This window comes from Dasypus novemcinctus, chromosome 2, assembly GCF_030445035.2.
Source record: "Dasypus novemcinctus isolate mDasNov1 chromosome 2, mDasNov1.1.hap2, whole genome shotgun sequence".
In the NCBI taxonomy this organism is placed as follows: Eukaryota; Metazoa; Chordata; class Mammalia; order Cingulata; family Dasypodidae; genus Dasypus; species Dasypus novemcinctus.
In genome coordinates, this window is record NC_080674.1 from 121037404 (window position 1) to 121063076 (window position 25673).

General features: G+C 36.9%; 1 protein-coding gene across 4 annotated transcripts in view; it reads right to left on the reverse strand.

Moving 5' to 3' along the window:
• Window positions 1–487: 487 nt before the first annotated feature.
• Window positions 488–25673, reverse strand: part of FEM1C (fem-1 homolog C) — a 31801-nt gene continuing 6615 nt past the window's right edge. For all 4 annotated transcript variants that reach the window (XM_004467252.3, XM_058277248.1, XM_071209512.1 and 1 more), the window contains exon 3: window positions 488–5079. In XM_004467252.3, the coding sequence (XP_004467309.1) occupies window positions 3770–5079 (1310 nt within the window). In that variant the 3' untranslated portion in view covers window positions 488–3769. The remainder of the gene's footprint in view (window positions 5080–25673) is intronic.

The window sequence follows — 25673 nt, forward strand, 5'->3', positions numbered from 1 at the left end:
ATTCAAGCTCACGGACCTCTTGTTAAGAATCCTGTTTGGTGGTAGTGGGGACAACTGTATAACCAAGAATAAAGAACATTAAAATCTAAATGGGCCATAAGTAACTCAGATAAGGACTACTTAGACTTTATGATTTAAAAGTGATAGAAATAAATTTATAAAGCTTCCTTCATAGTAATATATTTATGATATATACTTCTAATAATACTTAACACCAAACTAGCTCAAAAACAAGAACAAGAGTTATATATTTACAAAAAAAGCCTTCCCGGTTTTTAATTTCTGTGGTGTTTACTGGAAAAATTTAAAATAAACTGTACCTAAATCATCTTTGTTTTTTACAAATATTAATAACAAATACTATCTCTAAGTTCTAGTTAGCCATAGATCACCAAGGAGTAGTTTCTGAAACAGAAGTCCAATAGTCCACTATCTGCAATAACATTATGCCAATCAAGTATCATAAGTTAATAAGAATACACTTATATTTGGTGCAAATTTAATTTTATTAAACCTTACAACGAATGTTGTGGCATATCATTTTTCCATTGTGTGACAATTCATTGGCTGGCATCTGAATACAGTACTTCTTTTGAAAGAAACACAATGGGAACTGACAAAAGGGAGAGAAACTAGTTGTTTAGTGATATAAGAAGGCAGAAAAGAAAAAAAGAGAGAAAAAAGAAAAAGACGATGACCAATTATAGTTTCCTTAATATCTATATCTAGAATGGTTCAAGTTCCAAGCAATAACATCATTGTTACAGTATACAAAGAATATGGTTATCATCTCATCTGGATCCCCCAATTCTGAGAAAATTAATTATAAGGATTATTATAACTGTAAATTCAGTCTAAGGTTCCTGCTGGGCAATATGTCTTTAAAGAGCTAATTTTTCAGATATAAATAATTTTCCCAAGTCACAGTAGATGGGGTCTCTAAAATATTACACATTAAGGTAATAGTAACGTACTCACTTTATAAGTGAGCAAGTGCTTAACTTTAAAATAATAAAGAGTACCAAATTATTTTTTGCTATTTGGGCTTATGTCCCTGTTAGATTTATGGATAATGACTATTTTTTCAATCTATAATCCATTTGTCTTTATAAAGTTTGGCATCCAACTGAGTAAAACGACCACTTAACAAAATATCAACAGTGAAACATACGAAATTTAGCAGTCCTCAATAGGGTATTTTTGTAGGAATATAACAAAAACTTACAAAATTAACTCTAGTCAACACTACCAATCTAGTGTAGTTTGACTCAAGTCAGTACAATTAGATCACTACATATTAAATTTATTCACGTATGGTTAAAAACACAATAGCACAAATTTAAGTATATTATTTTATTCAATCTCACAATTTTGAGAATACTTTCAGAAGAAGGCCTTATCAGCGCCTGAAGTCCCATTTATTAGCCAACCCCTTTAAAATGAAATCATGGACAATTTTCCAAGCTCCCAGTAGCATTTGGGGAGATGGCAAACAGAAGGGCAAAGAAATGAATCCAAATTGAAATAAGGCATTTCAGTTATCAAGACTGAGGAAAACCTTTAAATGATCTACTTTTGGTAGTGGAAAAATGCTATTTGTAGATATCCTATTTTATTCTAGAGTTGAACAATTTTAATTCACCTGTAAAACAGAGTGAAACGTGCCTTACTACAAGAACATGTAAGCTCTCCTCTCCCCAACAGAGGAAGGGGAAATATTAAATCACTAAAAAATCCCATTGTTCATCTTTTACCCCAATATTGAGACCAACTAATGTACCTGCAAAAGTACTCCTGTAAAAAATAAGTAGCTCGTGCATATATAATACTTACACCACAAGATTAGAGGCAGATGAGTTCAAACTATCAATGTTTGATATTTCCAGAATGTCTACCTGAATCACAAATTAAAATACTCCTAATACATATGGCAGCTCAAATATTTAATCAAATTTGTCCATGGTAAACAGATATTAAAATCTCATCAAAAGTTTGGAGAGTGCCCATTTATACTCAATCCACCTTTCACACTGATGAAATTAAATGTACCACCTAGTAAAATGGGTTAAGGGTATCATTTAAAATATTAAAACCAAATGTTCTTTATGTTTTCACTACTCTCCATTACAAGTTTTTTATTGAATAAAAATGAGGATAAACTTAATATGACTGTTTGTAATGATGACTCCTTAAATACCATTACATCAAACCTCAGAATAAAATGTCAACACAAAAACCCAGGTGAGTGATCCAGCTCATTAAACTAACAGGTAAACTGAGTTTTTCTCAAATCCATAGAGTTTTTTATTCAGAACAATTCATTAAGACATTTGCAGGGCAAATATGCCATTGTAAATTTTATTCTGAATAACAATAAAGTGCTGAATGATAATTACCTGAATCTTTATTTAGTACTTTTCACTTTTCCTTTTTTAAGTTAAAAGAGCCCTTTCTGTGGCATTAGCAAAGCTGTTAGAAAATAAAACAAAACAAAAAAACAAAAGGCTAACTTTCAGTAAGGGAATAGGAAACACTGCAACCTTTTGTGTTTAACTATGATGACAAATAATTGAGACCAAAGAAATTCATGCAAGTTATCTTTAAAGGTATACTTAAGCTTGAAGAAAGAAAGAGCACTTACTGACCTTTGATACTACGGCAGTAAATTGCGTACTAGAATACTTTATCCTAGATGCCTAGATCTGGCTTGGCAAGCATCATGCCACTGACATGCTTTAGCTCTTTTTGTAACTAAAAATGACTTGCAGTTCATTACTGAGTATTTCAATGTGACTTACTAAGCTGTGTGATAAACCTGAAGGTTAAATTTAAGCAAAATCTCTACACCTAATCACACCATCAGCACAAGCAGGACAATGCTGCAGCAGTATGAAAGGTGGGTCACTTTATAAAGACTTTCTTTTATTGCATGATATATTAAGATGACAGGGCCTAAATTTCAACTGGGTTAATGAGTTAAAATAGATTTGTTTCCCAAATTTAGCACACAATAATTTCAGTCGATTAGAGAAAGAAACCTCAGATATGAAGAAAAAACAAAGAAGCTTTAAGCTCAGACATCTAATCTGTAGCTCTAAAAATAGTCATGCTACAGATACACTTTCATAAAATAAACTTTGTAATGAACTTAAGAAAACAGTGTTCCAAGTTGAAGTTGACCAACTGCTGCATAGAAAATATGCTAACATACAACAGTCAAGTTTAAGCCGGTGCATAGAGAGGATAAAGCACTTATGGTAACTGCAAATGGTAACAAGTTCATAGTTTGTACAACCTAGCAAGGGTTCATTCATAAGAAGGGGGGAAAAAAAAGAAGGCAGAAATGGTTCATCAAAAATAAAGTGGAAATGGGAGAAACTTGAAGGAAAGAAGCAGCAGGAAAAAAAGACCTCCAATTGCATAAAATTCATTAACCAATTAAGGTATAAAGACACCACTGAAAAACAGTTAACTCAGTCCCAAACACCCAACAGCAAACAAAACCAGAATGGATTACCCTTTGGCAGACAATCTTAGAGATTTGAATATGATGTTAAATTCTGCAATAATTCACAAACAATATATTATATGGCATATTTATATTAAATACTGGGAAACCAATCCTGAAAATTTGATGCTTACAATGCTTAGCCAACGAGAACACAATGATATCAAGCTAAATGAATGCTGGTGTTATCACAACAGTGCTCATTTATGAAACAACTGTTACCAATTCGTGCTTTAACAGTGCCAAAATACAGTCAAATTATCATCTATGAAGAGAAACAAAGGTCTCTAGCTTTTCTGGGATATGCCCTTTATAATATATTCTATGATTCACTATGACACGAGCAGCAAGACACTGCAATGTGGTATGATTTATGGGCTGGATCAAATTTTTAGCTATTTCCTTCTCATCCAGCAAGTCACTAGCAGTTTGTTTGTGCAAGTTTGTGGCATCAAAATGTGCACCTGATTTAATAAGGAGATTCATGATGTCAGGATGGTTGTTCAGAGCAGCAATATGTAGGGGACTGTTGTCATCAGAGTCTCTGACGTTCACATCAGCACCACATTCTATCAGTATCGCTGTAACTTGCAGAGATGGAAATTTACAAACAGGGTATCGCCCAACACATGTAGTATTCTTGTCCACAGCCAGATGAAGCGGGCTAAAGTTATTCTTTCCCCTTGGATGTAGTTTAAGAAACCTGTATATAGTCTGTTTTTTGAAGTGGTCCTGTTCTAGAGTACAAGGAACTTTTTCTAACAAGCATATTAAGTGTAAAATGATGGAAAGAGCTTTATTTAACTGTAATGGATCAGCTGGACATTGAGTTTGTTTGATAGCTCGCTCAATTTCAAGGACACTTTTGCACAGTATACCCATAAGATCATCAAATGTAACAGTAGTGCCCAGCAGGCCTTTAGCCCTATCCTGTAGCATAAATGAGAAAAGTTCTGCGAAAGATAATAAGCTGCTAGCAGTCATTGGGCTTAAAGGGTCCAAATTGTTTTGCTGCATATCCAAAGCATACTTCCATAGATTGATGCATCTTTTGAAATTTCCAGAGTCTGCATAGACAGCACCTCTATATCTAATATAGTAAGAAGTATCAGGATGAGAAGGACCAAGTATACGCTCTCTAATTAGTAGTGCTTGCATTCTCATTTCATCAGGATCAGCAATAAGACCTTCTAGTTCTTCTGCACTGTTTACCTCCTTGGCATAATCATAAGCCATTATTAATGTCTGTGGTATTGGTTTGCTAATTATATTAGTCCTATCACTGTACCTCATGTTCATTGCTTTTTTCCAGTATTTCAAAGCCCCAAGTAGATCTCTTTTTTTATCTACAAATGTAGCTCCCAGAAGCTCTAAAGCATTGATACGTTCTGTCTTGCTAGTCTGTGCGTGGTGTGTCAGAAAATCCACAATATTTGTGTGACCCGTCACACTCGCTGAGAGAAGGGGCGTCATTCCATAGCCATCCTTTTCCATCTTGGCACAGTACATAAGAAGCATCTTCATGATGTCCAAACTTCCAGATTCTGCACAATCATGCAATGCAGTATTACCTTAAGGAGGAAAAAAAATAATTAACATGCTTTGAGGGACCAGGATATAATGTAATACATGTATGTACTTTAGAACCTAAAGAAAAGTGGGCAGCTCCAAGTCTCCCTTAAGCGAGATATACCTTAAATTTGTTTGCAAAGAAGAAAATTTATCTGCAGCACCTAAAACTAGTGTCTGACACATAGCACAGATTAAAGAAATACTTGTTAAACTTGTTGAATGAATGAAATTACCAAATTAGGCATTAAAGGGTATTTAAAAGTCACCAGAGCAAACCCATGATTTATCTATTTTCCCAGTATTAGTCATTAACATTTTCAATTGGAAAACTGCATATTCTATGACTAAAAAATTGATTAACTAGCTATAAACAGTTTTGCTGATAGTCACTTAACTTTCTGGTTCAGCTTCTACATTTAGCAAGGGATCTGGTCTCTAATATCTAAGATTCCCCAGCTTGATTCTAATAATAATCAGAAGTTGCTTTTCAATATTTCTGCTTGCCAAGTAAACTCCAGTTGCTTTAGCCAAATTTCTTGGTAACAAAGTATTTTCTCCAAAAAGCTTTCTTAACAAAAATATGCCTACTGAAATCTGAAAAAGATGTAGGTGGTTCAATATGAACTTTAAAAAAAAACATATGAAGTATCCTTTCATAATGGATTATTTCCCATTGTAATTAAATTTTGTAAACATTCTTTTCAGATGTACTAAATGTTCTAACACTGTCCTGTTCTTCCCACACATGGATTAAAACTGACAACAGGCACTGGCACATTAGTAAAAGCCTGTCTAAAACACATTAAAGATATTATATTAATCACCCTGATATTTTAGCTACCTAAGTTTAATGATAGACATTTTGCTAATTATCTTGCAGTCTTTTGGTATTTACATATGATGTTTTCAGAAAATTTCTATGGTGGATCATTTCAGGCATGTGTGCAGAAAAAGTCAACATAGCAGACTAAGAATGCCATCCTTAGGAATTTTGCTTATTTGCAAGGTTGGTTCTTGGCTGGCATCTGGGTTCGTCTGGTAAACAGTTTCCTACACAGATATAAAATTTTCCCTAACAATAAGGATAGTTCACTGTGTCTAAACTGTTTGTACAAACGATTTAGTTTATGCTGAGGCATCTGCTTTCCTTCTAGGTGTTTGCAATTTAGACTTCTTGATAGGCAAGAGATGCCTACATGATCACCCCCAATAAAAACCTTAGACACTGACTCTTTAATGGGCTTTCCTGGGTAGAAACATCACACACATGCATTTTCATTGCTGGAGGAGCAGGTTGCTCTTTGCGACTCCTCAGTGGGGGACTTTAATACACCACTATCAACTTTGGACAGAACATCTCAAAAGAGAATCAATAAATAAACAAAAACTTTGAATAATATATTAGAGGAGCTAGACCTAATAGACATATACAGAACATTACACCCAAATACAGCAGGATATACATTCTTCCCAAGTGCACACGGATCATTCCCCAAGATAGACCACATGCTAGGTCACAGAAAAAGTCTCAAAGAACACAAAGATAGAAATCACACAAAATAATTTCTCTGACCACAGTGGAATGAAGATGGAAATCTGCAAGGGCCAGAGACCCATATTTGGCGCCAAGATTTGGAAGTTAAACAACACACTCTTAGAAAAAGTGGGTCAAGGAGGAAATCTCAAAAGAAATTAATAACTACCTTGAAACTAATGAAAATAACACAACATATCCAAACTTATGGGATGAAGCAAAAGGAGTACTGAGGGGGAAATTTATACCCATAAATGCATACATCAAAAAAAGAAGAAAGAGCTAAAGTTGAAGAACTAAATGCACACTTGGAGGAATTAGTTAAGAAATAACAAACTAGCCAAAGGAAGAAGAAAGAAATAACAAAGATCAAAGCAGAACTAGAACTAAATGAAATAGAAAATAAGAAAGCACTTGAAAAAATAAACAAAACCAAGAGCTGATTCTTTGAGAAAATCAATAAAATTGACAAACCCTTAGCTAGATTAACAAAGAAAAAAAGAGAAGATGCAAATACACAAAATAAGAAATAAGAAAGGAGATATCACCACTGACCTCACAGAAATAAAGACTACCATAAGGGGATACTTTGAAAAACTATATGCAACAAAAATGACAATTCAGAGGAAATGGACAAATCCCTAGAAACACATAAGCAGCCCACACTGACAAAAGAAGAAGTTGACGATCTCAACAAACCAATCACAAGTACAGAGATAGAATCAGTCATTAAAAACCTCCCAACTAAAAAGAGCCCTGGGCCAGACAGCTTCACAGGTGCATTCTACAAAACATTCCAGAAAGAACTAACACCAATCTTGCTTAAACTCTTCCAAAAAATTGAAACAGAAGGAACACTGCCTAACTCATTCTATGATGCCAACATTACGCTAATACCAGAGCCAAAGACCCCACAAGAAAGGGAAATTACAGACCAATTTGTCTAATGAACCTTGACGTCAAAATCGTCAACAAAATACTTGCTAATTATAGTCAACAACACATTAAACAAATTACACAGTATGACCAAGTAGGGTTCATTCCTGGTATGCAAGGATGGTTCAACGTAAGAAAATCAATTAATGTAATACACCACATAAACAGATTGAAGGGAAAAAATCACATGATCTTATCTATAGATGCAGAAAAAGCATTTGACAAAATACAGCACCCTTTCTTGATAAAAACACTGCAAAAGATCAGAATAGAAGGAAACTTTCTGAACATGATAAAGAGTATATATGAAAAACCCACAGCTAACATCATTCACAATGGTGAAATCCTAAAATCTTTCCCTCTAAGATCAGAAACAAGACAAGGATGCCCACTATCACCCATCATAATTAACATATTCTTAGAAGTACTTGCTTGAGCACTGAAGCAAGAACCAGACATAAAAGGCATCCAAATTGGAAAGGAAGAAGTCAAAATTTCACTATTTGCAAATGATATGATCCTATACATAGAAAACCCTGAGAAGTCTACAACAAAGCTTCTAGAACTTATCAATGAGTTCAGTAAAGTTGCGGGTTACAAGATAAATGCAAAAAATCAGTAGCATTTCTGTACACCAATAATGAGCAATCTGAGGAGGAAAGATGAAGTATTATTAAGATGTCTATCTTACCAAAACTGATCTACAGATTCAATGCAATCCCAATAAAAATCAACACAGCATTCTTTAATGAACTAGAGAAACTCACTATGAAATTTGGAAAGGAAAGAGGTCCCAAATAGCCACAGACATATTGAAAAAGAAAAATGAAATTGGAAGAATCACACTACCTGACTTCAAAACATATTACAAAGCTACAGTAGTGAAAACAGCATGGTATTGGCACAAGGAGAGACACATTGACCAATGGAACCGAACTGAGAGTTCTGATATAGATCCTCGTATATACAGCCATATGGTATTCGACAAGACCACCAAACCCTCTCAATTCAGAGAGAATGGCCTCTTCAACAAATGGTGCCTGGAGAACTGGATATCCATATGTAAAAGAATGAAAGAGGATTACCAACTTACACCTTATACAAAAATCAACTCAAGATGGATCAAAGACCTAACTATAAGACCCTAACATAAAGACCTTAGAAAGCAAAGTAGGGAAGCATCTACAGGACCTTGTAATAGGAAATGGCTTCATGAACTTCACACCAAAAGCACAAGCAGCAAAAGAACAACTAGATAAATGGGACTTCCTCAAAATTAAAGCCTTCTGCACCTCAAAGGAGTTTGTCAGGAAAGTGAAAAGAGAGCCTACACAATGGGAGAAAATATTTGGTAACCATATATCTGATAGGAGACTTATATCTTGCATATATAAAGAACTCCTATATCTTGAAAATAAAAAGACAAACAGCCCATTTAAAAAATGGGAAAAAGATTTGAACAGACACTTCTCAGATGATACACAAATGGCTAAAAAACATATGAAAAATGCTCAAAATCCCTAGCTATTAGGGAAATGCAAATCAAAACAACAATGAGATACCATCTTACTCCCATAAGACTGGCAGCTATCAAAAAATCAGAAGACTACAATTGTTGGAGAGGATGTGAAGAAACGGAAACACTCATCCACTGCTGGTGGGAATGCAGAAGGATCCAGCCATTCTGGAGGACAGTTTGGTGGTTTCTCAAAAAAAAAACTAGCTATAGATTTGCCATATGACCCAGCAATTCCACTACTGGGTATATACCCAGAAGATCTGAAAAAAAGGACACAAACTGATATATGCACACCAATGTTCATAGCACTATTCACTACTGCCAAAAGTTGGAATCAACCCAAATGTGCCCATCAACAGATGAATGGATAAATAAAATGTGGTATATACATACAATAGAATACTACTCAGTTATAAGAACAAATACAGTACAAACACATGTGATAACATGGATGAATCTTGAGAACCTTATGTTGAGTGAAGCAACCCAGGCACTGAAGGACAAATACTACATGACCTCTCTGATATGAAATAAGTAAACCAAGCTGTCTCAGAGAGCTAGAGACTGGATGATAAACTTTAAGGTAGTTGGAGGGTAGAGGACGGTTGTGAGCTGACAGCTACTTGGGTGAAATCTATGATAAGCTGGAGGTAAGTATTAGTACAGGGAAGGGATAAAATGGGGGCATAGGGATAACTTTGGGTGGGGCTGCATGGGCTTTACGGGTGCTAGGGATGGGAGGATGGGTCAGATTGCCCAAGAAATTGGGGAGAGGGTAAAGGGAACATTTGATCATGGGAGAGCATCAGGTATGTGAATGAAATTGTGGTGCAGAGAAAACTCTTCAGAGAATGTAATATGGGAGTTTGCCTGTTTGGGATGCTTAAGTTGGGGGGGGCGGGGGGGGAGCATCTGACATAGGGCAAGCTTCTGGGGATTGTGTGAGTGCTCATTTTGTCATAGTGGATTATATCATTAGGTGGAGACCCATACAATGAGAGTGAAGGAATACCCACATCCTGGGGAGGACTGATGTTCCCAAACAGAGGGAATTATATCTCTTGAGAGAATCGGCGGCTCCCAATGGGTTAGGGCAGTCAAGTACGTCAAGCCCTCAACATTTTTACAAGTATCTTTGAATACGGTCCCTCAAGTAATGAAGATTGTCATGGTGGGTCCTGAGGGGAGGGGGAAAGAGGTGTTGAATACATGGAATCAGGGTAACTGTGGGGCAATGGAAGTGTTCCACAAGATCATGCCATGATTGATATAGGTCATGTTAAATTACACCAAAAATGTATAAAAGTCTATAGGCTAAAATGTAAACCATAATGTAAAATATAACTAAAAATTTAGAAAATCGTATAGTCTAAAATATAAACCATAATGTAAACCTAAATGGAACCATTTGAAAGCTTTTATTTCAGTATCTGTATATTAGCTGCAGCAAATATAATATGAACATGTAAAAAGATCACTGTTGGGGAAGAGACAAAGGGTTTGATATTGGATATGTGGGAGTACCATATATTGTATATGTGAATTACTGTGACCTAAAACTTAGGTCAAGAGAAACTTAATAATCAGGAAAAAAAGAAAAAGAAAGAAAGGAGGTAGACATTGAGGAAGAAATGGAAGAAACTGCCTTGCCACTGTACATACAGGGCAACACCTGTAGCAGTGATGAAAGGTAAAATGTTAAAAACAAAGCTTTTTCATTTTTTCAATTCTTTGATACCCCAATTTTTCCTTTATTTAATTTTTCTAAATTTCTATGTATTCTATATCTAACCTGTAAACCCATCACTATATTCCATTTTTCTATTAATGGAGCCTGGCAATATATTGGGCTTCCTTTTTGAAGAAGTTTTGGACTACAGAGAGGTTCAACTATGGCGGGGGAAGAGCACTTGTGTGGGGTGTCATTGGTGGAAGGCACATGGTTGGGAGGGAGTTCTCCAGGGCATATATTCAGGGTACATAGAAAGGTTTGGATATTTTCCTAGTGGTTTCAGTTGGAAACGACAGATGAGAGAGTGCTGAAATTCCTGACCAGGGGAGCTCTATCACTTTCCCCAACGGAACAACAACAATCCCCCAAGTGCAATGGCAAAGACCAATAAAGATGGATGGTCCAATGATGAGCCCTTGATACTGATGGCTCCGATTATGAGCCTGTGTGCCTGAAATATGAACTAGGCTTATAGCTGTAGGGTACCTGAGAGGTAGCTCCTGAGAGCCTCCATGTTGCTCAAATGTGGCCACTCTCAGCATGTAGACACATTGCCTTCCCCCCAGTGTAGGCATGACTCCTGGGGATGAGCCTCCCTGGCACCGAGGGATTACTACCAAGCACCAGCTGATGATGTAACTAAAAAAGACCATGAACAAAGAGGTCAACTCAGACCAGCAGAATATCTCAGCCTACATGTAATATCAGGTGTTAAAAACTGCTTTTTGACTTTGGATAAAAAGGGGGAAATGGAAAGGACAAGTGAGTTTATATGGATAAGAGTCTCCAAAAAAGAGACGGGAGGTCATCAGGGGGTGATGCTTATGCATGCCTCAGCAGGGTACCAGAGACAGCCAAGGTAGATGGAAACCCAGGTGCTGGTTCTCCTGAGGGCTGCAGTGACCCACAGGTTCTATGGTCAAGGCAGATGACTCTGGAGTTCAGGGCCATGTCATTTGGCCCTACTTTGAAGTTTGTGTTCCTAAGCATGAGGGAGTTGGACTCAGATATGACCTTTCTACACATGCCTCTTCTGTTACTTTTACTGGACCTATGGTTAGCATTTGGGTTGGTGTATACTCAGGAGACCTCAATCTCTGAACTGTCCATGTGACAGCCAGGCCCTGGGCCTCAGCAGACTTGCAGCTCCTTCCCTCTGGTTTCTTGGACTTACCCTGGCCAGCTGACAGGGAGATGAAGAGGGTCAGCCACCACACCAGGGAGCCTAGAGTGCCTACAGCTGCAAGCAGAATTGCATCCATCATCCATGTGGAATCTAAACTCCCTCTTGATGTAGAGGGGGACTGGACATAGCCATCCCAGGTCCACAAGATGGAGGAATAGAGTATGGATTAGAGTGGACTTACTGGTGTTCTGCTGGGGAACTATTGTGATTAGTAAGGGAACAAATTGTAGTAGTGATGTGGAGAGGGTGGCCATGGTGGCTGCTGATGGTCGGGAGAGGGAAGAAGAGTTAAGGTGTGGGGGCGTTTTCAGGATTTGGAGTTGTCCTAGGTACTGCTGCAAGTTGTGATGCTGGATGTTGTGTGCCCTGTCGTGGCCCACTGGGTAGACTGGGGGAGAGTGTGGACTACAATGTGGACCACTGTCCGTGTGCTGCAGTGGTTCTCCAGAATGTATTCACCAGGTGCAGTGGATGTGCCACAATGATGGAAGAGTGTGTTGATGTGGGAGGGATAGCATGGGTGGGGTAGGGGATATACAGGGACCTCATTATTTTTTGAACGTGACATTTAAAAGAAAATAAAGAAGGGGGAAAAAAAAGAATGCAGCAAAACCAACTTTTTTTATTAACTAAATCTCTGTACTGAAAAAATATAGACTATATTTTTAATACAACCATATATTGAAAAAAAGTAGATTAAAAAAATAAGATTTTCACATCCAATAATGGCCAAGGTAATGTGACCACCCTTCTACTAAAAACTAGAAAATGTGAAAGATATAGTCCAAAAAAATCTGCTTGACAGCATTATACAGCTAATAAAGAGCCTAAACTCAGGAGAAATAATCTAGAGGAGTAAAACCCAAAGTTTGGGCAGCTTGGTGAGAAAAAGAGCAGAGCTTTTGAAAGCCTTACAGAACTGGGAGAGAAAACAGGAGTCCAGAGCTTACCAAAGAAGGGAACTTTGAAAATACACACATACACTTTAGGTTAAGCTCTGACGTGCTGCATCCTAGGAGTTAAGGTGAACTACAAATAGATCAGCCACCACAGAGACTTAAGTCCAATTTAAAATCATCTTGATATTGAATTAAGTAATACAGGATTGTTAGTATATACAATCAAAATCTAGAAGCAAACATAAATACTGTTTAGAGGAAGATATTATTATACTAAGCTCAAATTATTTCTTTTATTCTTTGTATATAATATTGGTATCCAATATCCAGTAAAAAATTATGGACAAAAGAGAAGGAGCCATAATACAAAGTAAAAACAAATAAAAGCTGAAAGAAAACCAACAAAGGGTGCAGATAATGCAGTTATCAAACCATATTTTTAATATATATATTAATTCTCCTTAATATATTGAGATAATGAATTGAGAAGTCTAAAACTGGAAACTACAAACAAACAAACAAAAACCAAATGGACATTCCAAAACTGACAAATACAATAACTAACATTAAAAAGGGTTTGGGTAGGGAATGGGGAGTTAATGCTTAATGAGTACAAAGTTTCTTTTTGGGGTGATGAAAAATTTTGGTAATGGATGGTGATGATGTAGGAAAACATTGTGACTATAATCAACACCACTATATTTATACTTTAAAGTGGTTTAAATGGGAAATGTTACATTACATACATATCACCATAATAAAAAAAAAGAAAAAGACAAACTCAAAGAGTGGCTTTAAAAGCAATTATAGTTGCCTGAATATATAATTAATACTCAAGAATACAGTTCAGATTAAAATATACAGAAAAAAAGAGCCATCAAAGGATGGAAAATTAGGAGACTGTAAGAGATATAGGAGATAATGTTAGAAGACTTAAAATTGGAATTCTAAAGGAAGAAAATAGGACAAATGCAATATTTAAAGAGATAAAGACTGAAGATTTTAAAGCTAACGCCAACTACAAGTTTAATAAGTTTTACAAACTCTAAGAAGAAAAATTAAAAAGAAAATCACACTGAGGCACATCACAGCAAAAGATAAAAACCGGCAACAAATATTAACAGAAAATGGATGGAAATTACCCACAAAAAAAACACAATAATTAGACTGACAGAAAATTGCTCATCAGGAATAATGGAAGCCAGGAGACAATGGAATATATCTTCAAAGCATTAAAGGAAAACAAATGCCAACTCAGAATCATATACCAACGTCAAGAGCAAATGTGAATTAAAGGACAATTTTAGGTGAGAAAGAAAAGAAAAAAACTAAGATATTTATAAACAACAGACCCAAACAGTATATAGGGTATTCTTTAAACAGGAGGAAGATAAGCCCATGAAAGCTGAGATGCAGGAATAAACATCAATAAAAGGGTATATCTGTTGGAAAATCTTAAAAAATATTGATTTTTAAAAACAATAATAATGTCTTGCAGGGCTTAAAGTACATTTATAAGTAAAATACCTGAAAGCAACAGCATAAAAATAATGGGGATAAGATCTCTCCATTGTCTGGAAAGCAGTAAAACTAGAAATTTATGTTAACTTTTGCCAATATTAGGCCCACTACTTGTATAGTATCGCCCCTCGCCCCTGCTGCCACTGACCACAGCCTCACCTGCCCAAATAAAACAGCCATGACACACTGAAGAACAAAAACAAATAAAACAAAACCAGATTCTGTTTGTTTAATAATATTCCATCTTAATTATCTAAGTATCCCCTTCAGCACCAGAAACAGCCCTGTTTACTTCCACCTCCATGCCTCTGCTCTTAATTATCCTACAAAATTCTTTCTTCTTTATCTTTTAAACATTTTATCCTTTAAGTTTCACCAGAAATTTTGGTGGCTGAAAGAGGCCTTCTTGATTGCATTACATCAATTTGTCATTTTGGGAATGCCTGGTGAACAAATGTATCACATATCCTACTTTGTGTTCAATTATATTATATCTTAAAATATTGTAATAGTATGTTATTGCTTTACAAATAGGTTTTCTGACCTAAACTATCTAGTCCTAAAGTGTATGTATGCATATTATATTTCTTTTGTATCCCAGACAGGTAACAGCACAATGCTAAAGTTATATTAATATTTAGTAATCTCATACCAGAAAGTGATTAAAACTTAGTTTCAGAGGACAGAATATATTAAAAAAGTACAATCTCAGGAGGAGGGGATTCTTTTTAATTACTATAACACTTTAAATATATAACCACTGTACTTTCATGGCCTGGAAGGCTCTAAAAATGTTCTTAACTACAATCAGAACATAAAAACCAAAAGCATAATTTTAAAGCAACTCTCATCTTTGTTATTCCTCCAAGTCTCTTTATAGGGATGTTTTGACAAAGTTGTAATTAATACATATACAATTATTTCCTGCTTTTCACCTCCATCTTGAGCATTTTTTCATGTTATAGTACTACAGTCTCCAAAATTATTCTTATTGGCTTTGATGACGAAAGTTCAAATAAGGGGTCATGCCATAATTTACATAAACATCCCCTTGTTAACAGACATCTGCATTGCTTCAGAATTTTCACTATTAAAATTAATGCCTAAAAACTATAAGGACAGATCACTGATCACCAGGGCTGGGGCTGGCAGAGGGGTTGACCATAAAGCAGCAGGAGGGAACTTCTGGGAGTATGAAACTGTCCTATCTTTATTGTGGTGGTAGGTAAACTACAGTATACGTTTGTCAAAACTCAGAGAACTGTATATTAAAAAGCATGTGTTTTGTTGTATGTAAATTATACTTCAATAAACAAATGGTGACCAAAAAACTTAATACCAAACCTAAAACAGAATCTCAAGGACTTGATGGCTTAATAAACATCTTCAATTTACTTACAAAGGGATCATAAAATTTTTTGAAAGGGCCATTTTTATAGTATACTTTCTATTACTAGCACAGGAATTATTTTTTTCCTATTTATCAGTTTATATATTGCCTTGATTTCCTTTCCCATTTCTGTTTACAAATGTTATTTTCTTTTGTGACATGTCTATTTACTTGGAGCTTCTTGAATTAATCTATGTATTAAGTGCATTAATAAAGTTGTCTATTACATTTATTGTAAATTTTTGTTCCATTGGTTGTTTCATTCAAGAGAATAGTACTCAATGCAATTTAATTTCTTGTAAAAAATGTATAGCAAGAAAATTTTTTAAATCAAGTTACTATGCTCTTATGTCTAGTCCATGCTAAGTTGCATGCCAAAGATCAAAAATATCCTATTAATTTTTGCGAAGTAATTTCACTGATTTAAATTTTTTGGTGTATAACAATACATGCCAAGTATACTTCAGCTCAGGCATTTTCCTGGCTTATGTGTCCATTTAAAATGTTCCCATAATATAATAACTGCATTTCCAAGTGATTTTGTGTCTCTACCTCACTATGTCTTATATTTGTAGCCCCAAAATGAGAAAGACAATGAAAAATAAAACATAACACAAAGTTCAAAATGTAAAATACTACCAGGCATCCTATATAAAATTAAGGATATTTAGCATGAAAATGTAATGAATTTCCTTTACCTTAAAAAAAAAAGATAAATACCATATTATACAATTTTCAATGCCTGATTAGGAGAAAGTTCATGTGGAGGAAAAAAAATATTGTTTGGCACTGAATTCATAACAGAAAACTTTTATGATTTCTCAAAAGACATATTCTTTAGATGGACATTTCTTTAAAAATGTCTACACAAGCTGATGACCTTACATTAAGTCTTATTTCAGTTAAAGCATTTCTGCAGAAAGCTAAAATAGCATGATCTAAATACATTAATTTTCAATTACGTAACTTATAGTGCTAAGAAATGGAGTAGCCATATTCATTGGGATGTTTCTGGGATATTAAGTGAAAGAAATTATGGGAAGAACTCAGGTACATTAAAGCATGGTGGTATTCCTCAAGAACTATCTGAAGTGCCAATATCTTTACTATTAATTTTAAAGGGACCGATGATCTTTTGATAGCAGGCACATATGAGATAGGAATTAATAGACAACTGTGAGAATTTTGGTGTCTAACAATGGGGTCAATATTTTCCTCAAAATAAATAATATAAAACTACTTCACTATTTTGGGTTAGAACTATTTGAGCCCTGTGAGTTCACTGTAACCAACTGAGATGGGTTTGACTGAATAATAAATAAAAGCAGATTTTTATTACCAACCACATAAATCACAAAAGAACCTCAATATATAAATAACTCAGTTTAGGTAAGATAACTAAAACTCACCAAGATCAGGATTAAGTCAGTTTCTAAACCACCCCCCAAGGAGTCCCCAAGGTGGACTTAACTGATCCTTTCAATGAAACAAAAATTTCCATTTAAGAGCTGCAAAAGATTAAACAAATAAAAAATATCTACTATAATTCAAATTGGTTTTTTCCAGCAATAACAATTCAAAATATTCAACTATTTGTAAAGCTCTCACATAGTTTAAGCTTTTTGTGCATATGTGTATTTTTAAATCAAATAACCGGTGCTTTGCAAACTGCATGAAAACCACCCAGGGAATCAGAGTAAAATGCAGATTCTGATACAGTTGGTCTGAAGTGGGTCCTAGTGGAAATGCCTATGCTGCTGGTCCACAGACCATACACTGAGTAGGCAGGAAGGAGAAGAGAAATCTTCTTTACTTGTTTGTTATGAAGATTTGTCATATAGCTAATATCGCTAACACCTACATCAAGTCACATAAATATAAGTTTAAAAGGAAGGCTAGGGGACAACCAGAAAGATGGCAGCAGAGTAAGGAGCTTCTTGAGTCAGCTCCTGCTACAGCGCAGTTAGTAAACACCCAGAGCTCTCTGGAGCTAGCTGAAGCACCTGTCTGGGGACTCTAGGGGACCAGAAGAGCATCCTGTAACATCTTTGAAAGAATGGAAGGAGACTGCCCAACTGCAGAGAAGATTCGTATGTAGAGTGCTCCACGCCACGGAGGCCAGTGCCCATCTTCCACTGGAGGCAGAAGCCGCCTTGGGAGCTGTTCCACAGTTGGAATTGAAAGCTTCACTTCCCAAAAATGGGGGAGGAAAAGACTGTTGGGCACCAACTTCAGCTACTGATGAGTAAATTGAGTGGGCTAAAGTATAATCCTAAGAACAGTTAAAGTTGAACCTGTCCACATCTGAAAGAGGCTCTGAGCTGCATCTTAACTTCGCAACTGGCATGAGGGGAAGCAGGGTGGACTGAAAATCACAGTGCTTGTAGGCACCAGCTTCTTTCCATCCCAGTCAGATTACAGCTCTAGCCTAAGGCCCAGCCCCACCTCCAGCAGGAGGAAGCTGGGAGACCTGTGCCAGCCTTTTCGGGAAATTACCAGCCAAGCTGAGGAGGCCAGTGATTATCCTACTTTGGCAGCACAAGCTGCCCTAGAGCTATTCTGTGGCTGGAATTAGGAGCTCCATTTCCCAAAAACAGGGGAAGAGGAGATAGTTGGCCACGGACTTTGGCTACTGACTAGTTGACTAGACTGGCTAAGATATAACCTAGGAACAGCTCAGGTATGAATCTGTCAAAGTCAGAAAGAGGTCGGTGGCCGCCATTTTTACTCCACCCCCAGCATGAGAGGAAGACCATCTGACCAAAAATCACAGTGATGGTAGGAACCAGTTTCTTTCACCCAGATTAGCCTACAGTCCTAGCCTAGGCTTCAGCCCCACTTCTGGCAGGGAGGAGGCTGGCGGACCCTACACCAGCCTATCATGGTAACTGCAGGTACCTTTGGCTGGCACAGAGTGAATAACTGGAAGTCTACGAGGGCAACTGAGGTCATCTTGGACCCACACTGCATAGATTGCTGCCCACATCTGCAGCTCCATCCCCACCCCATGCAGGGGAGAAAGGGGAATGAGGCTTCATCCGTCTCTCTGGACAGCCACAGTCTAGGCCTGTATGACTTGGATTATTCCACACAGTTGTGACTCTGTCCCTATTCCTGGCAAAGAAGAAAGTAAGGAGAAGCTTCATCAGTCTCTGGGGCAATGAGGGCAGTTTGAGCCTCCACAGCTAGAGCACCAACTATATCCTTGGGTCCTATTCCACAACCTGCAAGGGAGAAAGGGCAGGAAGCCCTAAACTAAAGAGAAAACCTGCACTCAGAATAAATACTCTAGTAAGCCAGATGTCAAGACACAAACAAAAAATTACAATCCACACCAGAATCAGGAAGATACGGCCCAGTTAAAGGAACAAGACAAGCCTCCAGATGACATAAAGGAGTTGAGACAACTAATCACAGATGTTCAAACATCCCCTTAATAAATTCAATGAGATGGCAAAAGAGACTAAGGATATTAAGACACTGGATGAACACAAAGAAGATTTTGAAAGCATGCATAGAAAAACACCAGGCCTTTGGGAATGAAGGGTGCAATAAATGAAATTAAAAAAACACTGAAATCATATAATTGCAGATTTGAGGAGGAAGAAGAAAGGATTGGTGGCTTGAAGAAATGGCCTCTGAAAAGGAACATACAAAAGAAGAGATGAAGAAAAGAATGGAGAGAAGTGACTTGGCCCAATGGATAAGGCATCCGCCTACCACATGTGAGGCCCATGGTTCAAATCTGGGCCTCCTTAACCCATGTGAAGCTGGCCCACGTGCAGTGCTAATGCATGCAAGGAGTGCCCTGCCACGCAGGGGTGTCCCCCGTGTAGGGAGCCCCACGCGCAAGGAGTGCACCCCATAAGGAGAACCGCCCAGAGCAAAAGAAAGAACAACCTGCCCAAGAACGGTGCTGCACACATGGAGAGTTGACACAGCAAGATGACATAACAAAAAGAAACACAGATTCCCGGTGCCGCTGGTAAGGATAGAAGTGGGCACAGAAGAACACACAGTGAATGGACACAGAGAGCAGACAACTGGGTGGGGGGGGGAGGGGAGAAGAGAAATAAATAAAAAATAAATCTTTAAAAAAAAAAGAATGGAAAATATTGAACATGGTCTCAGGGAACTAAATGACAGCCAAAGGCATGCAAACATATGTGTCATGGGTGTCCCAGAAGGAGAAGAGAAAAGAAAAGGGGCAGAAGGAATATTTGAAGAAATAATGGTAGAAAATTTCTCAACCCTATTGAAGGACGTAGATAGCCATGTCCTAGAAGCATAAAGTACTCTCATCCAGAAAAATCCGAACAGACCAACTCTGAGATACATACCAATCAGAATATCAAATGCCAAAGACAAAGACAGAATTCTGAAAACAGCAAGAGATAAGAAATGCATAACATATAAGGGATACCCAATAAGATTAAATGCTGATTTCTCACTAGAAATCATGGAGGAAAGAAGACAGTGGTATGATATATTTAAGATACTATGAGAGAAAAACTTCCAGCCAAGAATCTTATATCCAGCAAGACTGTCTTTCAAAAATGAGGTGATCGTGTGGAGCTGGCCCATGCGCAGTGCTGATGTGCGCAAGGAGTGCCCTGCCACGCAGGGATGTCCCCCGCGTAGGGAGCCCCACGCGCAAGGAGTGCACCCCATAAGGAGAGCTGCCCAGCGCGAAAGAAAGTGCAGCCTGCCTAAGAATGGCACCACCCACACGGAGAGCTGACACAACAAGATGACGCAACAAAAACAGACACAGATTTCCATGCCGCTGACAACAACAGAAGCGGACAAAAGAAAAAAGACGCAGCAAATAGACAGACAACCAGGGTTGGAGAGGACGGGACCAAAATAAATAAATAAATCTTAAAAAAAAAAAGTGAGGGTGAGATTAGAATATTCACAGATATAGAAAAACTGAGAGATTTTCTAACCAAGAGACCAGATTTACAGTAAATACTAAAGGGTGTGCTAGAGCCTGAAAAGAAAAGACAGGAGAGAGAGGTACAGGAGAGAGTCTAGAAATGAAGATGATATCAATAAAAGTAACAAAGTGTCAAAAGAGTGGTGCAAATAAAATACGAGAGATAAATCTCAAAGAGAAATAAAGTTAACCAACAATGTAAAGCACTTGGATATCCATAGCCGAAAGAAGGAAAGAGGACCTCTATCTCACACCTTATGCAAAAATTAACTCAAAATGGATCAAAAACCTAAAAATAAAAGAACCATAAAGCTTCTAAAAGAAATTGTAAGAAAATAGCTTCAAGACCTGGTGGTAGGTGATGGATTCTTAAAGGAGATTAGAGGAGGACTGAGATAGACTACTGATATTTAATGTATGTAGAAATTTTAATTAGCTTTACTGTAAAGGTGTGAAAGTGTATCGAGTGGATGATAACAAATAGTGAGTAACAGCTATTTTCTAAATGGGGATGTGGCTGAAAATGGTAGTCTAGGTATGTAAATGCCAACTGAAAGAATGCTAGAGAATAATCTAGGAACTGAAAAGCATAGTAAACCAAGAGGTGGATGAGAATTGTGGTTGATGGTACAGATGCAAGACTGTCCTTTGTGAGCTAGAGCAGGTGTACATCACTACCGCAGGGTGGTGGGAATGAGGAAAAGCATAGGCAAAATAAAACTGGTGTGACCTATGGAGTGTGATTAGCAGAAATAATATTCTTGCATCTATGACAAAGATGTCATATGTTAATAATGAGGCCATATGGAAAATGTGAGCCAAATATACACTATGGACATGGTAACAATACAATGGTATTATCTTATCTGTAACAAATGTTCCAACACAGTGTGGTGTGTTGATAGAGGGGTGTTGTTTGGGAATTCTGCACATGTGCATGATTGTTTTATAAGTTTGCAACTTCTGTCATAAAAAATACATTTAAAAAATAACAATAGGATGGGTTGGGGGGAAAATACACAAAATTTAAGATAAGGACTATAATTAATAGTAAGATTTTGACAATATTCTTTCATAATTTATAACAAATGTCTCATGACAATACAATGTGTTGGTAGAGGGTTGATGTATGGGACCCTTGTATGATGGTATGCATGTTTGCTTTGTAAGTTCACAACTTTTACTATACACTTATTGTTTATGTATGTTCTTATATAAATGATATAAAGTTAATAATAATAGGGTGGGTTGGGGTAAAATACTTTGGTTAGTAGTGATATTTTGACAATGTTCTTTAATCATTAGTTTAAAATGTTTAACAACAATGCAAGATATTGGTGGTAGTTGAATTATGAGAGTCCTATATGATGTTACATATGTTTGTTTTGAAAGTTCACAACTATTACAATATACTTATTGTATATGTATGAGTGATAGACTTCAATATATTAAAAATCATATATATATATTAAAAAAAAGGAAGGCTAGGTCACAGGCCCGCTTCATAACACACAAAAATGAAATTTCACCATTCTTATTTACACTAATATAACATTATATGCTAAAGTAGTAAAGATTATTCAGTTTGATCCCTAGAAAAGTTCCTAAGTAGTGAAGCAAACCCTGCAATCTGTTCTTAATTCTTTTGTTTAATTAAATATTACATAAATGATCCACAGTTGATGTTTTAAAAAATGTTTGTAAAACAAAATCCAAATTAATGCAAATAATACCACCAAAACAATAAAAAACCAGCCCACAGAATGAGAGAAAATATTTACAAATCATATCTGATAAGGAACTTGTGTCCAGTAAAATATATAAGGAACTCTAACAATTTAGTAATAAAAAGAGAAATAACCCAATTTTTAAAAATGCAAAGGCTCCAAATAGACATTTCTCAAAAGAAGATACACAAATGGACAATAAGTAAATGAAAAGAACCCCATATCATTAGCCATTAAGGAAATGCAAAACAAAACCATTAGTGAAGTGTGAAGAAATTGGGACATTCATACTGTGTTGATAGGAATGTAAAATGGCAAAGCCACTTTGAAAAGTCTGGCAGTTTCTCAAAAGGTTAAACACAGTTATCAAATGACGCAGGTATATACTCAAGAGAAATGAAAACATAGGTCAACAGAAAAACTTTTACACAAATATTCATAGCAGCATAATTCATAATAGCCAAAAAGTGGAAACAACCCAAACATCCATCAACTGGAGAACGGATAAATAAAATGTGGTATATATATGCAATGGAATATTATCCGACAATAAAAGGAATACTGATACATGCTACAACATGGATTTACCTTAACTATTACGCTAAATCAAAGAAGTAAATACCAGAAGACTACATATTTTAATGTTACATTTAATAATATGTCCAAAATAGGCAAACTGATAGACTATCATGTGACTGCCCTTCATTTATTCTTTGTGTAAGGCACTGAGCTAGAAGCAAACAGAAATTTAACAACATAATCCTTCCTTGAGCTCATGACAAAATTAAATGCTAGAATATACCTACAACCACAGAGGTAAGAAGCATTCTCATGACTTAAGGTGGATGCATTTGAAATGGGCCTTGATGTTAAGTATAATTTTCAAGGCCCAGAGCAGTTGAGGTATGAGACTAAAACTACTGATATGTATAAAAAGCTCATCTAAATACTGAAAACATCAACATTATATTTCAGACTTCACTACAATTCCCCTTCCTGGCCATTCTAGTTCAGACTCCCTATTCAATTGCAGTCATTCTCACAGCAGGGGGTGAGGAAAGAGAAAGAGAGATGTTCTAGTCAGATTTACATCCACATAACTTCTTTATCTGGGCTTCTCCCTACTTTTCTTTTCTTTCTTTTTTTTTTAAAGATTTATTTTATTTATTTCTCTCTCCTCCCCATCCCAGTTGTCTGCTCTCTCTGTCCATTTGCTGCGTGTTCTTCTTTGTCCACTTCTGTTGTTGTCTGCGGCACGGAAATGAATCTGTGTCTCTTGTTACATCATCTTGCTGCGTCAGCTCTCTGTGTATGCAGTGCCATTCCTGGGCAGGCTGAAATTTCTTTCGCGCTGGGTGGCTCTCCTTACTGGGCGCACTCCTTGCGCGTGGGGCTCCCCTATGCGGGGGACACCCCTGCATGACACGGCACTCCTTGTGGCATCAGCACTGCGCATGGTCCAGCTCCACACGGGTCAAGGAGGCCCGGGGTTTGAACCGCGGACCTCCCATGTGGTAGACAGATGCCCTACCCACTGGGCCAAGTCCACTTCCCTCCCTACTTTTCTACCTCTAGCTTCAAGAGTATAAATCTCTAGAATATCGAGGGCTTTCTGAAATTCATTTTAAACAATCAAATGTAATTAAACAATCTACACACATCTGATGAAGATGGATTCAGTGAGGGACTACATTTACCCAAAAGTCAGTAAGTAAAACTTTACTTCTGCCTTAAGTTCACGTGGATGCCACTAACAACCGAAAGCCCAGTAGTATTCAGGATCCACTCATAGCCTCACCAACCTCAGTTCAATTCTGTGAGTGAAAATTCTCATTTCCCTGCTGAACTTAATTCATACATCTACAGTTTAGCTTCTCCAACTAGGATAATAAGACTCCCTGAGGATACAGAAAAGTGTATCAGGGAATGTAAGAGGCAAAACTAAACAAACATGGGGCATTTCAGGAGCAATTTGATGATGTGGAATTAAAATTAATGAGTTTATTTGGGATTACAATGTTAATTAATTTAACTAAATTATTTAAGCATTACTATTAAATCAAATTAAACATACATATGCTATAGAGTAGAATGAAATTTTAAGTCTCTCCCTTCCTCCTTTTATTCTTCTTTGTAAGTAGGCATGTTGAGGTAACGAACAGCTGAAAGGAGTTGTCAAAGTCCTGAGACTTTGAATGAGAACTTCAGCTTCCCACAACACTCCAGACAGTACAATGAAATAAGCTTTCTACATGACAAGAGTTATGATTTTAAACCATTATCTTAATACTAAGTTTTTAATTTACAGGAAAAATTTTCTTATGTGAGATTCTTTTTAACAGTATAGTGAGGGGAAAAAGGAAGTTTGTTTTAACATTTCCTTGGCTGGAATAACCTAAAATTCCTATAAAATGGCAGAGTAATAATTTAATGACTGGGGTCTGCTTTAAACTACTATAGAGGAAAGCGGACTTGGCCCAGTGGTTAGGGCGTCCGTCTACCACATGGGAGGTCCAGGGTTCAAACCCCCGGCCTCCTTGACCCGTGTGGAGCTGGCCCACCTGCAGTGCTGATGAGCCCAAGGAGTGCCCTGCCACGCAGGAGTGCCCCCCCCCCCCCACCGTGTAGGGGAGCCCCATGCGCAAGGAGTGCATCCCATAAGGAGAGCTGCCCAGCGTGAAAGAAAGTGCAGTCTGCCCAGGAATGGCGCCGCACACACAGACAGCTGATGCAGCAAGATGATGCAACAAAAAGAAACACAGATTCCCGTGCCGCTGACAACAACAGAAGCAGATAAAAACAAGAACACGCAGCAAATGACACAGAGAACAGACAACTGGGCGGGGGGGGCGGATAGAAATAAATTTTTAAAAATCTTTAAAAAATTAAAAAATTAAAAAAAAAAAACTACTATAGAAAAAGATAGGGGTGTGGGGAATATGTAAAAACTAATAATAAAAGCTTTGGAAAATGCAGATAACCACTGGAGCAAGGTGATAGGTATATAGTAATTGAACTTATTCTTTTGTCCTTTTCTGCATGTTAGAAAATTTCCATAATAAAAAGATAAATGGCCTCAACTAATTTTCTCCCAAATTCTTTTAATGTTAGCTATCTGTCACATGCCTACATGAATTTATCCCTTTTCTGAACTCTTTGAGTTCTACCTGTACAACTCATTTTTTGTTTCACTTTGAAAATTTAAGTCTC